The sequence below is a fragment of the Phaenicophaeus curvirostris genome, chromosome 1, assembly GCF_032191515.1.
Source record: "Phaenicophaeus curvirostris isolate KB17595 chromosome 1, BPBGC_Pcur_1.0, whole genome shotgun sequence".
NCBI lineage: Eukaryota > Metazoa > Chordata > Aves > Cuculiformes > Cuculidae > Phaenicophaeus > Phaenicophaeus curvirostris.
In genome coordinates, this window is record NC_091392.1 from 103,094,242 (window position 1) to 103,112,528 (window position 18,287).

General features: G+C 35.8%; 1 protein-coding gene across 6 annotated transcripts in view; it reads left to right on the forward strand.

Annotated features, from left to right (window-relative positions):
* ROBO1 (roundabout guidance receptor 1) overlaps positions 1–18,287 on the forward strand; it is a 618,408-nt gene that overhangs the window by 89,949 nt on the left and 510,172 nt on the right. For 2 of the 6 annotated variants that reach the window (XM_069870160.1, XM_069870210.1), the window contains exon 1: positions 17,058–17,405. The exons of 1 other annotated variant lie outside the window; for it this stretch is intronic. In XM_069870160.1, coding sequence (XP_069726261.1) covers positions 17,297–17,405 — 109 coding nt within the window. In that variant the 5' untranslated portion in view covers positions 17,058–17,296. Of the gene's footprint in view, positions 1–16,090; positions 16,134–17,055; positions 17,406–18,287 lie in introns of those variants that run through there. 3 more of the 6 variants (XM_069870199.1, XM_069870188.1, XM_069870177.1) reach the window with 3 other exon arrangements.

The following is an 18,287-nucleotide window of genomic DNA, read 5'->3' on the forward strand; positions in this document are numbered from 1 at the left end:
GTTTTGAAAACAGATAATTTAATGTATGTTATTGCAGACATATATTGCTTTGAAGATTTGTGCCAAAAATGTGGATCTGTGTGGCATTCTTGATTTTTTTTCTATCTTCCTTCTGCCACTTACATTTTCATCTAAGAGACAGAAACAATACCAAGCGAGAGCTGTAAATATTTGAAGATACAGCTGAAATTTAGACATTAGATAACTAAAAATATTTTGTGAACACAAGGAATTCATAAAGAGCGTTTGTTTCATAGCTCTCGTAAGCACTTTCAGTTTCCACAAAATTAACTGAACTTTAAATGGGAAAAATCGTTAAGTAAAATCTAATGTACACACTCACACACATGCAGCCAGCCACAGAGGAGAAGAAATGCAAGTGTTTAACGTGCGTGTCTACCAAAAATGGTAGATCTAAAGGTGCATCTCTACCAGCCTCTGAAACAAGTCCAACAATAGCAAAAAAATCCTGGCTGAAGGTCAGGTAAAGAGTATTTACTGCTGCTTGTTCTTTCTTCATTTACTAGGCATTGCTGAATAGAGATTATGGGTTCTGACCACAAATTTCAACACACATTTCTACTTTTCCTCCACCCCCATGTGACACTTCTGTTTTATCAGCACTGGAACATATTCCAGTGAGCTTTAAGTATCCTGACAGCTAACAGGCAGGTTGAATAAATTTCCTGTGTGCCTGGGGTCTACATTTCCCTGACTCCTTCTCTTTTCTTTCCCCTGTCCCCATTTCTCTCCCTCCCCTTCCCCCCTTTTCCCTTCATTTCCCTGTCCTGTCAACTGTTGCAGAATTCTATTTTTAATGCATCATGCACAATGTGTACAAGACTGTGTGCATGGGCAGGCTCCTCTTCGTAATCATACCTTATCCTTCTAGTAGCACACATCACAATAACAGCAATATTTTAATATTTGTCGCAAGGTATTTTACATGCACAAAATTTGGAGGTCTTGTGTTGCCTAATACAGAATTCTTTTAATATCAAATTCACTTCAGTGTATGTGACGTTAGTAAACCAGGCAATTGTGCTTTGGCTTTGTTCTGTGTTGTCCTTTTGATCACATCATGCTTTAAGGAGTCTATTTGCTAGCGAATAGGAGTTGCCCCTCTGACCTTAAGGAAGAATATCATCCCTTCTCACTGCAGTAATGACTTCTTTCTTCACATGCCCAGAAGGATGGAGCTTAAGAACTGTATTCCTAGTAGATTTTACTGACAGGCAGTAGCTGTCTGGAGCATATGTTACAGTTTTGAGGGCTTACATTTGCTTTTTTTTTTCTCTTTAAGTGAATATAATGTTGAATTTTGGTTTCTGTTTGCTGTGGCATGATATATTCACAACTTACAAAGATGTGGATAGGGGCTTTAGAAGAATTTTCAATTGATTTGTATTATTTATCAAAGCAGGTCCTTTCAGAATTTGCATGATGTGCCATGTAGCTGGAACTAATAACTTACTGGCCAAGATCCAAATCCTTAATTACTAGGAGTTTCTACTCATTCTATAGAGATGGAGGGAGGGAAGAGTGAGAGGGAGGATGTCCATGGCACTGAAGTGTTCGAGAGTTTTTGTGCATGTTGAGAAGCCAAGCATAAACCTTCAGTCTCTACCGTCTCATTTCCTTTGTCTCAAAGCCTGTGTAAGTGACCTATGAATGTTTAAGTATGAAATATCTGGTACTGATCTCTTCCCAGGCTTGATGTACCCTACCTGGAGGAAGGAGAATACCCTCCAAGGTGTTAAGGAAGTGTTATTCCTCCTCCAGCAATTCCTGATCTAAATGTACAGTGGAGCATGGGGATGGCAGGACTAAGTGATCTCAGATCTGAAAATGGCTGAACAAACAAAAGACATGATAATCATTGCAAAGTAGTTGCTGCCCTCATCACTCAGTCCTCGTAAAGCTGAGTAAGCCACATCTTAAGCAGCTACTGAACTGCCTGCAGTTCACTTTTATATTGAAGTACTGGGTTGTAAATTGTGACATCTGTGATCTGATTCAGTTTGAGTTCGAGCATCAGGCAGAAGAGATAGATGAAGATCATGAGAAATAAACTGATAAGCCTCCCTGAGGCAACCCATCTTCCCTCATAAATACAGTTCTTGGGCTTTGTCTTGTCCAGGACTGACTAATTACTTGAAAAAAGTGCTTTTGCTTTCTGTGAACAGATATTAGCTTATTCACTATATACCTGAGCTATATGTTCTAATGTAATTTCTGGAAACCACAAAGATTAATTTCAGTTCTAGTTACATTTCATAATGAACTCTTAGAAAATACAGTTTTGACATTCCTGACTTCTGTGATATATCAATTCAGAACCTCATTTGTCTTGACTGAATTTACAATATGTTGTAATTTGAGAGAGATCATCTCTCTTTTATCAACTATACTTTTATCACTTTACTGTCATCTTCACCATTTTATCTTTTGTACTCTGTAACCCATATTGAAAACAGAAATTTTCTTCTGTAAGATAATTATACCTATAGGATATTTCCAAGATTTTTATTTCATCTTTTGGACATTGAGTCAGTCAGTAATACAGTAGGCACTTTCTGAGGTCTGAGATTTTTTTCAGGACTGACTGTATCAATTCACCTGAAGTTTCCACTTATTGTCCACCGAGAACAATCTGTAGGCTGATATAGGTACTTATCCTCCACCTTTCTTCTAGAGAAATATTTTTAAGTATTTGCTACAGAACATAAAAATATAGTTAAGGGGCATTTGTCTCACATCTCATAAGGCATTTGTCTCATCTTATGTCTCATAAGTCTCACATCTTGATAGCATCATGTGTAAGGGTTAAATTTTAGAATTCTTGATGAAACAGAGCTTAAACTTCAAAAGCAATATTTAATATAACTGTAATAGGAACGTGTTTTGTTAGTATATCGTCCATTGTAAACCTTCCTAAATTAGAATTAGCGTTTGCTTTTAGAACAATGAGGACTGTAAGATATTCTCATGTATTACATTTGTTGTTTGAGGAGGATATTGGTAACAAGATCCACGGATGACGTTTCTGCCGGAAAAATCAGTTAAGAAAAAAATAGTAAATCAGATTGAAGTTTGAGAAAATAATATTGCTTTAAAGCTTTCTTGGTAAACAGCTAAAGACATTAGATGTATTATTGTAATTAATGTTGAGATTAAATTGTCTTTAACTGTAGATGGAACATACAGGACATTTCAGAAGAATGATATAGGGCAATATGCCTAACAATTATACTAAAAAACCTGCACCTTATTTCCCTAGCATGTACAATAATGAGAAAAAAAAATTACGGAACTGTCCTATTTAAAGTAAGACAAAACTACTTAGCGTATTTTGTAACCTGATGTAAACCTTTCTATCATTTTGCAGCTGCCTGTTAATGTTACAGAATACAAAAACAATCTAATCAGTACTGAATTATTGAAAAATACATTATAAATTTTATTATACAAGTTTTAAGATGCTCTATTGCATATTTCTAAAATAAGCAGATGCTACTGTCTTTATTGAAAGAAAACTATACCGATCTAAAATTTCAAAATAAATTGCATTCTCATTTTTGTACACTGTTTAAATATGTCAAAGCATGTTTATGTTTTTTCCCTCGATGAAAGAAATACTATATTTCAGTATTTTGATAGTATTATATTTTGATATTAAACCATATCTTGATATTAACACGTCAACATTAGCTGGGATTTTATTGAATACTAATTTTTTAGAATTAATAATTTCTGAGCAGAACTGTGTTTTGTTTCTTTCCCAGTCACCTGATTTAAAGGTCTTTTTTGAGACAGTAGCACTTCTTTTTCCCGAAGACTTTGTCTGAAGCTATATCAGCCAATGCAAAAATTTCCATTGACTTCCACGTGGCTAAATTACCTCTAAGGGCATAGTATTCTGTAAGGATATTTTTGTGACTGTGAGCTAAATAATTAGTTCATATGTGTGGACCTTCACAGCTTTGCAACATCTTGGTTGTAGAACTTTTGCTTTCAGAATGTTTGTCTAATATTTTTTTAAGCAAGACAGCATTAGTCAAAGCTAAATAGGATTTCATATAACAGAAATATAATTTTAACCTGGTTCCATAGTGTTAGAAGTTTGATGTGTCTTATTTTTGGATCACTCTCTTTGAAGTTCTGGTTTTATTACGATTTCTCCAATTTCCTTCATTCAGAAAGAAAGAGGGAAAAAATGTGAGAAAAAAAAACCCTTTGGAATAGTGTTCATTTTTAAGCTGGTTGAATTGGTTTTGATGTTGTATGGGTAGAAACAACTTAAAATACTCCTTGAGTATTTTGTGATATTTAAATCATATTACCTCATCTAAAAACTTCATCAGAGTTTTATTATGTGCCTGAGAGCCATAAGATATCTTCAAATCTCCTTTGCAGATGTCTGACATCTGGTTTTATTTTTGTGTTTATGGGGCTAGAAGCAGTGACCATGGCTAACTGAAGACTTGCTGCAGTGTTCCTGTTCTCCAGAAGGAGTGCGATGACCCAACCTCCACTGTGTGGCTGGAGCAAAAATGAATAGAATTAGTACAAAGTGATATTATTCATCTTACATGGTATTCTAATAAAACTAAAACTGGAGAGATGCATCGTAGAGCATCCAGGAGTTACAAGCGCACTGCAACTCACTTTTTATTGGAAGAACTCTGTTTATAAAGTCATTGTTATAGTTAGTACAGTATAACTTCCTTGGCTCTCATACCTCACATTTCCTATTCTTTTTTTTGCCAAAGACTATTTGGAATAGTTTATCAGCTTTCTTGTTCCTGGTAAAGTGCCTTACAAAAATCTGACCAAAAATAAATCTTTCTTTATACTGTTTTTTTAATTCCTTTTTTTGATTTTAATTTTAATGTATAATGCCACAATTTTTCTTCATTAGTCCTTACCATTTACTTTTTAGATTCTGCATTATGGTTTTCTTCTCTACAGTTCCCTTCTCTGTGCTCAAAGGAACAGTGTTCTTGTGCTTTTTCTTCATGAGGAGTTGGAGAAATTCTTGAGATTCAGAAAATAATAAAGGAAAAAAATTTATTTCTGCTGCCAGACCCAAAAATCTTGCATGGAGTACTATTTCAAGAGTGAAAATTGGGAGGGTGGTTTTGAAGGAACGATCTGCTGGCACAGAAACACAGAATAAAAGAGTTGGCTCCTGAAGCTATTCATATGTACTCTAGAAAATTTAAAAAACATTACCTCTCCTTCCAAGAATGGTGAAAAATTCTGAAGTTACTGGAAAAGGTTGACTGTTTCCAAGTCCATATGTTCCTACTTGACCAATAGTATCATTTGGCTATGTATAAATTAGACTTTTATTCTAATGACTTGTGGTTTGCCAATAAAACTTAAATACGTGCTGCAGTTATAAAATGCTGATGCAGAACTTCACAGGTTAATTCAAGGCCAAGTATTTATTCATCAATACATGGTGATTCAAGTTCAAAAGCCCGATTCTATGCCGGAACAAATTCTGTTCAGAGGTCTAAATCAATAATTTGTAAATACTAGTTAGTCAATTTTTCTATGTTGCACAAGAAAATTCATTCCTATGTATCAAAGGAATATTTATAGGTCTGGTGAACCCTCACCTTTGGACTTTGAACAGAGCCAAGCCTGTATTTGATGACAAAGCCTTTCATGCCTCAACAGCGTAGTGTGAAAAAATGTTACACATTAAATATGAATAATGATCTTCATAATATCTAGTCATAATATCTACAGTCACTTATTGTAGCCTTCATTTCAGCTGGCTATGTACTTTGGGTCAAAATTTTGGTTGATTTTGTTGATTATTTAATTGAAATACCAATGAAAATGTTTCTCTCTTCATGTTAAAATTTTATTGTTTAAAATTAATCTAGCTACATTGATGATATCTATAATTACTACAATTTCCTTTAATAACAAATGATACAGTGACATTTACAGTCCTAATTTTATGGGAAAAAAAAAAAAGTTTTAAAAAGTGGTTTTCAAAACTGATTGTTCTCCAGACTTCCTTTGGGTTTAACTTTGAAAAGACAATATGATGAGTTTGAGTTAGTCATGAAATAAAGTCTGGGCATTTGCAGGTAGCTGCAAATTTGACAGACTGTTTCATTACTCTTTTAAGTACTAAGTAAGTTTTCCTGCTGATTTTGAAAAAAAAAAAAAACCAACAAAAAACAACTGAAAACATAGTTCATTCTTCCTCCTTCTTCTTTCAGTTGTTTCATTTGTTTGGATTTGGGGTTTTCCCCCCTCTTTTTCTTTTATACCATTTTCTAAGCTGTGACATAGCAAGTTATACTTCCTAATTTCTGGTCTACATTGCATTACATAATGAAGACAATAAGCATGTTAATAAATGAAGCAATTACATGCATCTCATCATGATAGGACTGGTTGGACTCGATGAGCCGGTGGGTCTCTTCCAACCTGGTTATTCTATGATTCTATGATCTCAAAATTATGAATTTAAAGTATATCTAATTCAAAACAAATTGAGCAGCAACATGGAAGACAAATAAAGTTACTTTAGGAATTTCTGTGTATATACACAACAATTTTGCTGTGAGCTAACATTTTAGATTCAGTAAATGGACCTCTCAGAGTGAAACTCTCAACATATGTTGTAAGCAGAGAATTATGTCATGTAGCGTTAAGGCTAATAGGCTAAGTTACAGATTGATAGTAACGGATCCACAGGAGGCCTTACAATGCCTGCTACAAACTGCAGCAGCTAGCTAACGGAGAAGCTATCACATTACAAAACAAGATGCTATTTGCTTCAGTTTATTTTCCATCTATTTCCTTGCAATAAACAAATAGTAAATACATATCCTGATATATATTGCACATATATATATATGTAAGGATGTATGTATAACCATGAAAAAGACTTGAACTTCTAAGAGAGGAAAAGAACAAATTGATGAAGAATCTCTAGACAGGTGGAAAGAAGGGAATGCATTTCTTAATTCAATTGAACATGTCTCTTTCTGTTAAAAGATCCTCTAAATGTGTAGTTTGATAAATTAGTCTACTTTATGTTGAATTAATGCATTATTTAAATGCACTCAATTGGCATAACTAAACTAATGCCATGTGGCTTCTCCAAACTGACCAGTTAAACTTGTCTTTTGTGAGAAGTGTAGGGAATGGAGAGAAGGAGAATTAGGACAGGTGAGGGAATGAAAGCAAGGGTGAAAAGAGGGAAGAGCCCTGTGCTGTTCTTGTATGATTCTCTCTCCTTTCTGTCCTCATTTGCAGATGTCACTGCAATTTATGTGGGATCAAAGTCTGTCCTGAAGTTTGTGAGCCAAATGTTTTTGATTTCTGTAGAGTTTGTTTACATTGGAGTTGACTGTGTTTTCTCTGTGACTGATTTTTTTTTTAAAAAAAAAACAAGCTTAAATTAGGTAATGAAACCTTGCTGTGTTGCAATAGCTAATGGTGAGTCTTGGAAGATGATGGGAGAAAACACTTTTAGAGGCAGAGGTTCACTCTAAAACCAATGTTAATGTTAAAGGTATTCCTATACCACATGGCTGAGATTCATTTATGTAATATACATTGACTCTATACAAAATCCCCAACTATACCTTTGAGCCAGTCCTCTGGGTTTGTATTAGACACTTTGAGATTAGTTGCAGGAGTCCGCAGGAGAGAAGCAAATGCAGAGTGAGAGTCGCTTGCTTCCAGGACCACTCAAAAAAAACTTAAGGCATTTTCCAGTATGAACTTCCAATCAGATCACCTACTGCCACTGTGTCAGCCTGGAGCCTGTGGGGGTGCATACCCAGTTGAAGGACTGCCACTCATACTTTGCACTTACTCACCTTTTTCGAGGCACTCTTGCTCTTTGGTTTAGCTAACGTCAACTCTTCAGTTTCAGAAGACTCTAATCTTTGCAAGGCACAGACAGGCTGTCATACTGCATACTGCTATTGGCTTTTTTTTTTACCAAACTGCAGTTCCTATGAGTTCTGCAGTGCAAATACACTATATGCAAAACCAGTAAGTTTTAGAGGTTAATTTATACTCGTTACAAAAATCTTCCATGTTATAGTAAAAAATATGAAAATAAACTTCAAAGTTATACTAATCATTAATAGTACTATAACTTTAGTACTTAAAAATTTAGTCTTTTAGCTAGTAAGCTAACAGTATTTCTGTCACTGCTAATATTTTTAAGATTTGATTACATTAAAGGGAGTACTTCTGACTGTTTAAAAAGTGAGGAATTTTGCAGACTAGTAAATTTGAAACTACATTTTTCACTGGCCTGTCTAAGAAAGTATGTTTACAGCTTTGATCTTTAAAATAGCTCTAAATGCACCTATAATAGCTGTCAACAGAGCAGAAATCTGTGAAATGTGTCAGACAACAGGTCCACATGTAAGTGAGGAGCAAATATGTTAATTTAGTTAACACGGACAATCAAAAAAAGCTCGGGAAAAAGTAGATAAGAAGAATAATAGATTAGACTTATTTAGAGAAAAGCTTGGTTTTCAGTGGAAAGCAACATCTGCAAGCACCAAAACTATTTTACAGTATTCAGGTTGCATCAATTTTCACATACAGGGATTTATACCGATAACTCTAAAGGTAATAGTTGTCATTGCCATCTTTGGAGAAGGTACAATAATCATTCTCATGTTCCGTTACTAAAGTTGAATTTATTCCATTTTGATTTTATGATTATTACTTATTTTTGTTTTATGCACAATATAGCTATCTTATCTGTAAAAAAAAAAAAAGCGTGCTGCAAGTTATGTTACTACGTAGCTCTGCCTCTCAAAAAATCATCTTTTCCATAGCATAATTCAGCCACATTTCAGCCTGGTATTATTAAGAAGAATTTGTTTATTACAGACACACTGTTTTTGTTAAAATGACACCTTTCAATGAAATGCACAATTTTTAATTCCCGCAAATAAAGCAGAAAGATGCATTTCCATTTTATGAATGTTTCTTTTTTTTCAAAGGAAAATGTTCAGGATTAATGTATCCAAAATATGATTTTATAATATTTAAAGTAGTTGCTTGGACATGTCCACTTATCTCCTGGTTATTTCACACACATATTTTCAATGATTTCCCAAAATAATGCTTCTGTCTGTGATAGAATAAAAATGATAACATGAACCTAATCTTAAGCAAGCATTATGGTGACATATAAGAAATTTTATCTAACAGATTACAAAGCTGCCATGTGTTAATTGAGTCTGAGCTTATATTGGAAGCAGTTTCTAAATACCAAGTATTGATTTTATTACTGAAGTTATTATATCAAGTAGCTCATATACTTAGGAATGTTTATTAATGTGTCTTGGTGATTTTCTGCATTAGAAAGTGTGGAACTCACAAACACACTTTTGTCATTGAGCTGATCTCCATTAACACATCTGTGTATGGTAGTACAGCGTGAAGTTAAAGTGAAATGCTGCCCTAGATTAGCTAAAGAAATATATTTTAGTTTGATATATAAATAAAAGCCAGGCACAATGGCCTATGTTCTGAACATCAATATGTACCAATGACTTTAGATGATAATTTTAGTCCCATGCTCTTTATGACATATCAGTTAGTGGTGAGGCTTTTTTATATCCATACAGCTATTAAAGATGCAATATTTTAAATTCCATCAGCTCAGGACTTAAATTAGAATTTAAGGCACATTTTTTCAATTAGCTTATTGATTCTGTTCCAATTTAGGAGATTACTCCATATCTCCAATTCACCCTTCTCTTTGGATACATGGAAAGCCAGTTCCCATTGTTCTCTTAATAGGAAGGAGCATCCATCTATCCCAAGGAGGCTTTGAAAATGTTGATCAAAGCAGAAGAGGCCAGATGCTTACTGTTTGCTACAGTTCTGCTGTGGTCAGCAGATTAATTGCATCATTTGGGACACAACCCATATCATTGCTAAAATTATTATAAGTTACTTAGTCTCCTAATACCAAAGTTCAATATTAAAGAACTATGTTTTCCCAGCTAAAGTGGAAAAAAAAAAAAAAAGGTTTTTTTAAAAAAAAATCATTCATTAGTTCCAATGCAATTGCCTGTTAGTCATCCTTAAACTGGGATTTTTTTTTATTAGGCTTTGAGACATTGACCTTCGTTCTTGTTCTGATCAGTATGGAAGCACTGCAGAGGAAATGCTCTCAGCAGCTCAGATATAGATATCATAATGCCTTCACTGCATTGCAATTTAGGTTGGAACGGTGTTGGCAGATGCAGAAAAAGTGCCTCCAGATTCTTATACCTGTTTTTACGCATTTCTTCATAGTTCTTTTTCTCTGCCCATCTGCCAAAATATTACCCGGTGCTTCTAATGCCACCCATCCCCAGAAAAATTAGCTTATTTTGTGATCCAGCATCATGCCCCAGTCAGCATGCATTTGTAAAAAAGCAATTTCTTTCCTAAAGTGAACAAAATGAGTGCCAGGACTTATGCTGCCCCTGGTTTCTGGCATTTTGAGCTGAAAAGGGCAACAGGACCAGCGTACAAGTTGTATCACATTTTTATCTCGTGTTATCTACTGTAAATCAGCTGTTGAGATAATGCCACCCTTACCGTGGTTTCTCATCATCTGTTGTTCACTCCTGTTCGTACAGTTCTCAGGCCGACTATCTTTCCTTTGCATCTCTTCCACGCAGTATATCAGTGGTGAGGAGGGGTTAGATAACTAGAGATACAGAAGAAGGAAGTGAAGAATAATAACTGGAGGATATGCTGGGGAGAAAGAAGAGAGCACACTAAGAGAATGAAGAAGTCAAAGCTATGTGGAAAGTAAAATAAGATTTCAGTAAAGAGCAATGAACTAAAAGGGAAAAAAGTTTAAAAGCATAAGCAAAACAAGAAAAAATGCTACATGCTTTGACTTTGATCTTGCAGTCATAAAATGTCCACATCTCTGAATGCTTTCTTGAAAACTACTAACATATTTTAAGTGGGTGAGAAAAAGTATATATAGAAATGCAAATTAGGCCTGACAGATTAGCCTAACAATCAGGTTTTGAAACACAGAACACCGATCACAGTTTAGCAGTTTATTTTGAGAGCTGAGTAGGTTGGCATATTTTTACATTAAAGAATATTCAGTTATTCATTTTATTTTTCTAGTGTTTATTTTTGTCTGAATATATCTCTGTAGTTCTCCACCAGTCAGTAAACACTCCTACATTTGCCTGAATTAATAGGATAAAGTTTACCAGTTTGTTAGAGCAGATAATGATAAATTACTTGCACACATAAGATGTGTTTGGGACGTGTTTATTCCATAAGCTTGATGTCAGAAGTGCTAACATTACCTTATGAAATTTTACTGTCAACATGATCTGGGAAGCACTCTTGCAGCAGTTTCTTATGGCTTCACTGTTTTGCTGAGGTAAAACACTGGCTATGCTGAAATATCAGTTCACATAGAACTCTGTAGATCTGTTAGTTGTACAGTCACACAAAAAAAATCCTAAATAATCAATATAAGAAGGCATGCTATGGCTGCTGGTTTGGGGTCAAACCAGTAAACAACAGAGTGCCTTTAAAAAACTGAAGTGCTGTGGCATAAGGGTCCTGAGATGTACTCAAGGTTTTTTGCTGATTTAGTGCCAGAGCTAAGAAGGTATATTGAGATATGCTGCTTTTGTTTACTTTCTTTACTGGTGAAGTGCTGGGACTCAGAGTCTGTTGGTACTTTTTGATTTTATAGAAGAAGTAATTTTCTATTGCTTAGAAGTTATTTGTAACTATAGAAGGTGAAAGTACAGGAAGGAACCTGACTTGTTAGCCTACAGTATTATCAGCATCACTTGGATACTCTGACTCAACTGGTCTTTAGCCATTTGACTACTTTTGGAGGGGTTATGGTTTTTGGGGGGTGCTTTTTAATAGTGATTGCAAATACATGTTGTGGTATGAAAAGCAAGTCAGCCACCTCCAACTAAAATAACAGCCCCTAAGAGCCATTTTCTTATGTAGGCTCTACCTGGTAACAGTGTCTCAGATGTCTAGGTTGCTCAGGAAGGCTGATTTTTTTTGCCTGAGTGCAAATTTGGAGGTATGTACGTCATGGGAATTTAGTTTGCACTCTTAACAACAAAAATCCTTCTCTGTTACACATCTTTGAATCAGTTTTTCTTTCACTTGTATCCTGGTGTCTATTGCAAGCAAAGAGAAAAAAATATGGGTTATGAGATAAGAAAAAAATGCAGTCATAATTCTTGCTTTTCTCCAACTGGTTAGGCCAACAATGTGAAATTTCTTGCATAAGACACAGTAGTTGCTGACTTAGCTTTACAGGCTTTGTCTAATGTGCACTGTTCTGCAAACAGATGGAAAGAATAAGTCTGGTAATATTCTTTGATCTGGGTGCGTTTTGAAATGCTTTTATAGTTGATAGCCTCAGAACCTTGCACTTAAAAATAAAAATCTATGTTGCCTCGAGGTCATGAGGATAGATGGAAAATTGATAAGGCACATGGGTAAGAAAAATTATATTTTTTCCCTCAAGAAAACAGATCATCTCTTTTAAATTTTTCATTAAGAAGGACTTTATTCCACATTAATTGTATACAATAAATAAGTATTTCTGTAAGGAAACAAGATTAATTTACTCAAATGTAACTTTAATCAAGATGAAATAATGTGCATCAAAACTGATTTTTTTAATTGTGCAACTGTTGCTCTCTTTATGTGTCTGTGAGTTTATTAGCAAGAAGCATAGGTACATAGATACATGTATGTAGTCTTAAAGATTTGTAAATATATATCTGTTTATGCAGAACACATTTTTTTCCTCTACCACCAAGAACTTAAGGGTGCTAGCAAAATGTATAATGCTGCAATTGAGAATTTAAGTTCTCAATAGTGAGAAAATTAAGAAACAAATGTGTCCTCATAGAAATGATGACTTTTAAGACACAGTTGTGCTATACCATTAAGTCTTTAGGGAGAGGTAATGTCACTTTATATGTGCTGAGTGCACTGCTGGGTTTTTTTACGGTGCTGAGTGCACTGTTGGTGTTTGATAAGTAAAGAGAAATACTGAAGGGTATGTTAGTAGAATGTTAAATTTTGCCCTTTTTTTTGATGTTATGCATTTGGTTGACAAAAAGAATAGTAAGGCATGTTTGGTACTCTATATAAGCTACAGAAAGTCTCAGGATCTTTTGTTTGGTTGTTGTCTTTAATAGTTCTATATTATAAACAAAACAAAAAAACTACTACAAAAGTGATCTGGAAACTTTTCCATTTCCCCCAGTTGGCTGGGTTAAATGGTTTGTAGATATGGTCCACACCCACACTGCTGAATTATGCATGTGTGGCCTTTCTTTCACAGAACTGCAATGTTTTCGTGGCTTTGAGGACAGTGGAGAAGGACTTGTGTGCACAAGAGGGCTGACCTCATGGCCTTGTAGGCTTCCAACAAGAGAGGCTGTAAATTTTATCCTGTCTCAGTCAATGAAGTATCCCTGTGCAGAGAGAGGAAACATGTTTCAAACACTTCCTGGAAGGCTGTGCCAAGATATTGTAGAGAGCTCTGCTACCCTTTAGAAGAAGGTAAAGGTGAAACTTCTAATGAGAGGAGAGAGAACTTTAGACAAATTTCTACTCTGTTAAGCTCTGTGGAAGATATCTGATCCAAGGAAAGAACTGTGCAGTGAATTCCTAGTGACTTTCATCTATGACACACTGAAACAATAATTAAATGGCTGGGTCATAATGAAAGCTGAGGAGAAAAGAAATTAAATATGACTGGGGGTTTTAGGGAATGACATATATTAAAGCTAGATAGAACTAGCATAACATAGACCATAAATTTATTTCATAATTTTACCTTCAGGTCCTTAACTTCTGACTAAGCTGCAACATATAATTCAGAAAGGCATCCAGTCTTGGTGTAGCATCTTCATGAGGTCTACTGAATCTCTAAAAAAGTTGTCTACATGGCTAATTCCAGAATTAATTACATTGCTTTTGAGTAAGGTTTCAAATTGCTAGGGAACTCGCATGAATAGAAGTTATAAAGCAGAAACTGAAATTAGTTAAATGAGCTATAAAACACTGAATCTTAGGAGCAGGCCACCTTTTATTGAGCCTTACAACTCTGAATACTTAATCAGTTTGGTTTTACTTGCTATTAGTCCAGTGGGGAAGGCAGTGGACTGGCATTGCTCCTATGGCAGTAATTGTCCGCTATCCAGCTAATCAGCAACACTGTGCCTGAGGCACCCTGTTAGATAAGGTAATATGAAAGCTTTGGTCAGTTACAAAATGCTGCTTCAGGTGTCCCTTCACATCTATCAGGATGTGGGGCAGCTTTTCTGAAGGCAATATGTCCTTCTCCTGTGACAGGATAAATGGGTGCAACCTGCGCAAAGATGTCCATGCAGGTTACATATCTGTAAAGGTACCCTTCCCTTAGTCTTGTAAGACAAAAAGCCATCTGGTCTACAGTTCAAAAACTTTCCATTAACTCTATGAAAGGCTGCCTACTAGATAAAACAACTATATGGTTTGATTGTTCAGCAGACATCTGCTGAAATACCAGTCTGGTGCACCATTTTACTTTTGCACCGTACAAGGCTCTATAGCATTTGGATCTGGAACCAAACAAAGATAATAAGTAGTAACTACAAGGCAGGGGTTTCTTCTATGAGGCAGTTCAAGCTTTTGGCTGGGATTCATTTTTCTCATTCTGGAATTCCACACTTTGCCTTTTCTTTTTTTTTTTTTTGCCTTGAGAATCTTCTGTCTTTTACACAACAAACCACACTATCAGAAAGCCTTTTGATTTCAGTGTTTAAAACTGCAGCTGTCTTTTGAAAAGGCAATTTTACTGCATTCAGAGTAAACTACACCATTCCGCATTGCTGCTAATGTGCTCCTAAAGGACCACCTTGTATTAAATGAGTTTTTTTTCCCTGTGCCTTATTTTGATGCAGTGAACAATTTGGTACATTTAAGTGTCTTACATAACTAGCAACATGATGAGTCATCTTTAGAGAATGAGTGTTGACACGCTTCCCTGACATGAGTTAAGGAGGTACAGTTAGAATCTGCATTAAAAAAAAAAAAAAGACAATCTGAAATCCCTAACTTGTTTCAAAAATGCTGTATGTTACCATAGGAGATATTTTTGTTATGGGCCAAAGGCCAAATGTCAGGTGTAAGAGTGGTTGTCTATTGTTCTTCAGCCCATGAATGTGAACTCCTGTAGAATAAAATGGTCAGAAAGAAACCCAACCTTTTAATCAGGAAATTCCACAGAGACAAGGACATGGCAACTCTTTTCCTGTCCAGATACAATGCTGGGTCTGTATGCAGAAACTACCCTCTCTTGGTGATCTGCGCAGGTGGAACAGCCATGCAGGGGCTGCTGGGGTCAGAACCAAACTGAAAACTACTTGTACTATGTAACATGCATGAGATTGGGTAGATCACCAATTCTTTTTGTCCCCTGCTGTAAATCACATTTTGTACTGAACGCAGCCCAAATTGAAATAAGAGCAGGTCTCCTTTCCCGATTTCTCCAGCTGGTCCAAATGAAAACTGGATAGACACTTTAATAGTCATGTAAAACTTACTGATACAGTATATCTGTGCTCATCTAAAGTCTGCCGGCTTTAGGTCAAACAATGGTTCCTGGAGTGTTTTGAAAAGTTACCATCACTGACATGAGAACGTCTAGAGATGAATGACTTCAGATGGTCATACTTTAACTGCTCATTGGGGTAATTCAATAGCACTAATCATTTTGAACTCATATTTCATAAAAAGCAGTGACTGTGAATACTATAAATTAATAGATGCAGTATTAAGACTGAAATAGCTTGCTTTGTCTCTCCTATCACTGCAATTGAATTGTATATAGAAATTTATTCCAGCACTTTATTCAAAAACTTTCTTAATTGTGCAGCTTGGTTATACCCATAGCATCTACACAACAGCCAGTATGCAATGTGTGATGCAGAAGGTCAGCTTGTAGAATGATAATGAATAGCTGTTTTGTTCAGAGAGTAGGTTATACCATTGTATAGGTAAATTAGAATTGTAGGTATTCCTGAGGCTGATGCTCATGTTGTTAAAGAACATTTTTAACAAAGGTATTTTGCACTTTCTTTTATTGAATATAAATGTAGACTTCATCCAGGCTAAAGCCTTCTGTCACTATAAGTGAAAAGCACTCTGGTCTTATAGTGATATTCAGCTCTCAGGATGAAGCTTTCTTGGGCTTCCACAGGTTGTGTTGAATGATTTCATAACAGTGGTGAAAGGGTTAGCAAGTAATTTTTGTTTAAGACTGTTTCAATCGCCAGGGGGAAGTTTGTGATCTAGTCCCTGGCACTGATAGATACAGGGTTAAATAAGTTCTCACAATACTGTCCTTAATGCTGTACACACTGAAGTCTGCTTGTATGGACAGTGGCTGCGCAGAGGCTGTTGGGCTGCAGGGTGAAGATTTGTTAGGTAACACAGACTATATACATAAATTCTCGGAGCTTCTCTTGCTGAACTGTTTATTCCTGCAGTCTGCTGACAGAAATCTGAGCAGGAGGTAGTATTGTTTGTATTATTTTCTCTAGAAGTAGAATATATTTATGCTGAATAAGACACAGTTATTGAGCAATTTAAAAGAAAAAAAAAAAGAGAAAGTTTCTTTTTTAAGCCTTTTTTTTCCTTATCCTAGATATGTTATGTTTTTTCCCTTCCTTTGCCTCTCTTCGTGGGCAGAGGAGGAAGCTTTACAAATTCTGGTTTGCACCCACTGATAAATGTAATGAGTTTGGAGTGTCAACATTAAAATGTTCCATGTCATCAGCTCTGTGAAACTGCAGTGAAATATGCAAGTGAGGGAGAAAAAACTCCTCTAGTTTCAGCCTGGCTGTGTCCCCTGCCAGGGTGCTGTGGGGAATGTTGATAAACATTGGGAAGGGCTGAGAGGTGGCAGAGGCAGGTGAGGAGCCGGTGGCTTATGAGGCACCACAGAAAGCTGCAAGTATTTCTCTTCAGGCGTCTGAGTGCCAGAGGCTCCTGGTTAGGGGAAGCTTGTATGACTGTTCTGTTTTTACATTCCCTGGATAAAGGAAATAAGCGATGCAATGGAAATACAATTTTTAATAAACATTTCTAGTAGGAATAAGATTTTATATCTCCCTCTGCTGAGTAAGTGCTGTTAGCTCCAATTATTCATTCCTAAGGGAAGTCTTTTAATTCATCTTTATCGGTGCTCCAGGTAGAAGTTATTTATGTTTTTTTGTTACCTGGCATGGCTGTACTGTCACTGCTGCTCCTGCTTGGGATAGTAGATATAACTACTGCTGCGGACATCATGCCTAGAATAAAAGCGGGGTCAAGGTGGAGAGGTGAAAAGAATCGTGAGTAACCCAGGTTTTTCCTTCTCTTCTTCTGGGCTCTCTAGTTGAAGAAATGCTTTAGGCCTTGTTTTATTGTGTAATTCTTCCTCTTTGGAGGGGTTATTCTTTAATAACAGCCTTAAGGCCATATAATTTTATGTATTTAAATATGCATGCAGAAAGCTCGGGCCACACCTTCTGTATGCTTCGCACATCTGCAGTACAATCCTATGTTTCACTGCAAGCTTTCAAAACTGCCTGGGTTGATTAACTCCTCTGTTTCCAGAGAGTTGTGAGACTTTGAGACTACAATCAGCTGTAACTTTTCTGCTTATAATATTGCCATTCAAATGCTATTTCAAACGTTTACATTGATAAAAGTAGCAAATTTTACAGGTGTGTGAAGGAACCTTGTAACCACGGTGATTATACTGGGTAACCTTATGGATACAAATGGGTAACTGCAGTTTAAAATCCACAGATTAGAAAGGGGGATTTAACGCAGCATTGCAGCTTGTGTGGGGTTTATCAAGGCTGCACTTCAAAAGAGAAAAGAGCATCACTGTCAGAACAGGAGAGTAGATGAGTCATGATAATATTTGAGAGTGAGACTTCCTACTGCATACACTGATACTTGTCTGAAATATCCAGATGATTATTTTTATTTAAAGGGCAACTCAGTTCTTGCTGAGATTATTCTTTATTCCTGTCCAGCTGTATAAATAAACATGCCCATGATGAGCAACATACTAATATCTTTACACCTGTGATTTGTTCTGTGGGGTATTTTTTGTCTTTTTATTTTTTCAGAAACACCTAGATTACAAAGAGGGAAAAAAATATTGAAAATTGAATTGACATTTTCAGTTTAATTCATCTAAATATGATGTGGTTGATTGGAAA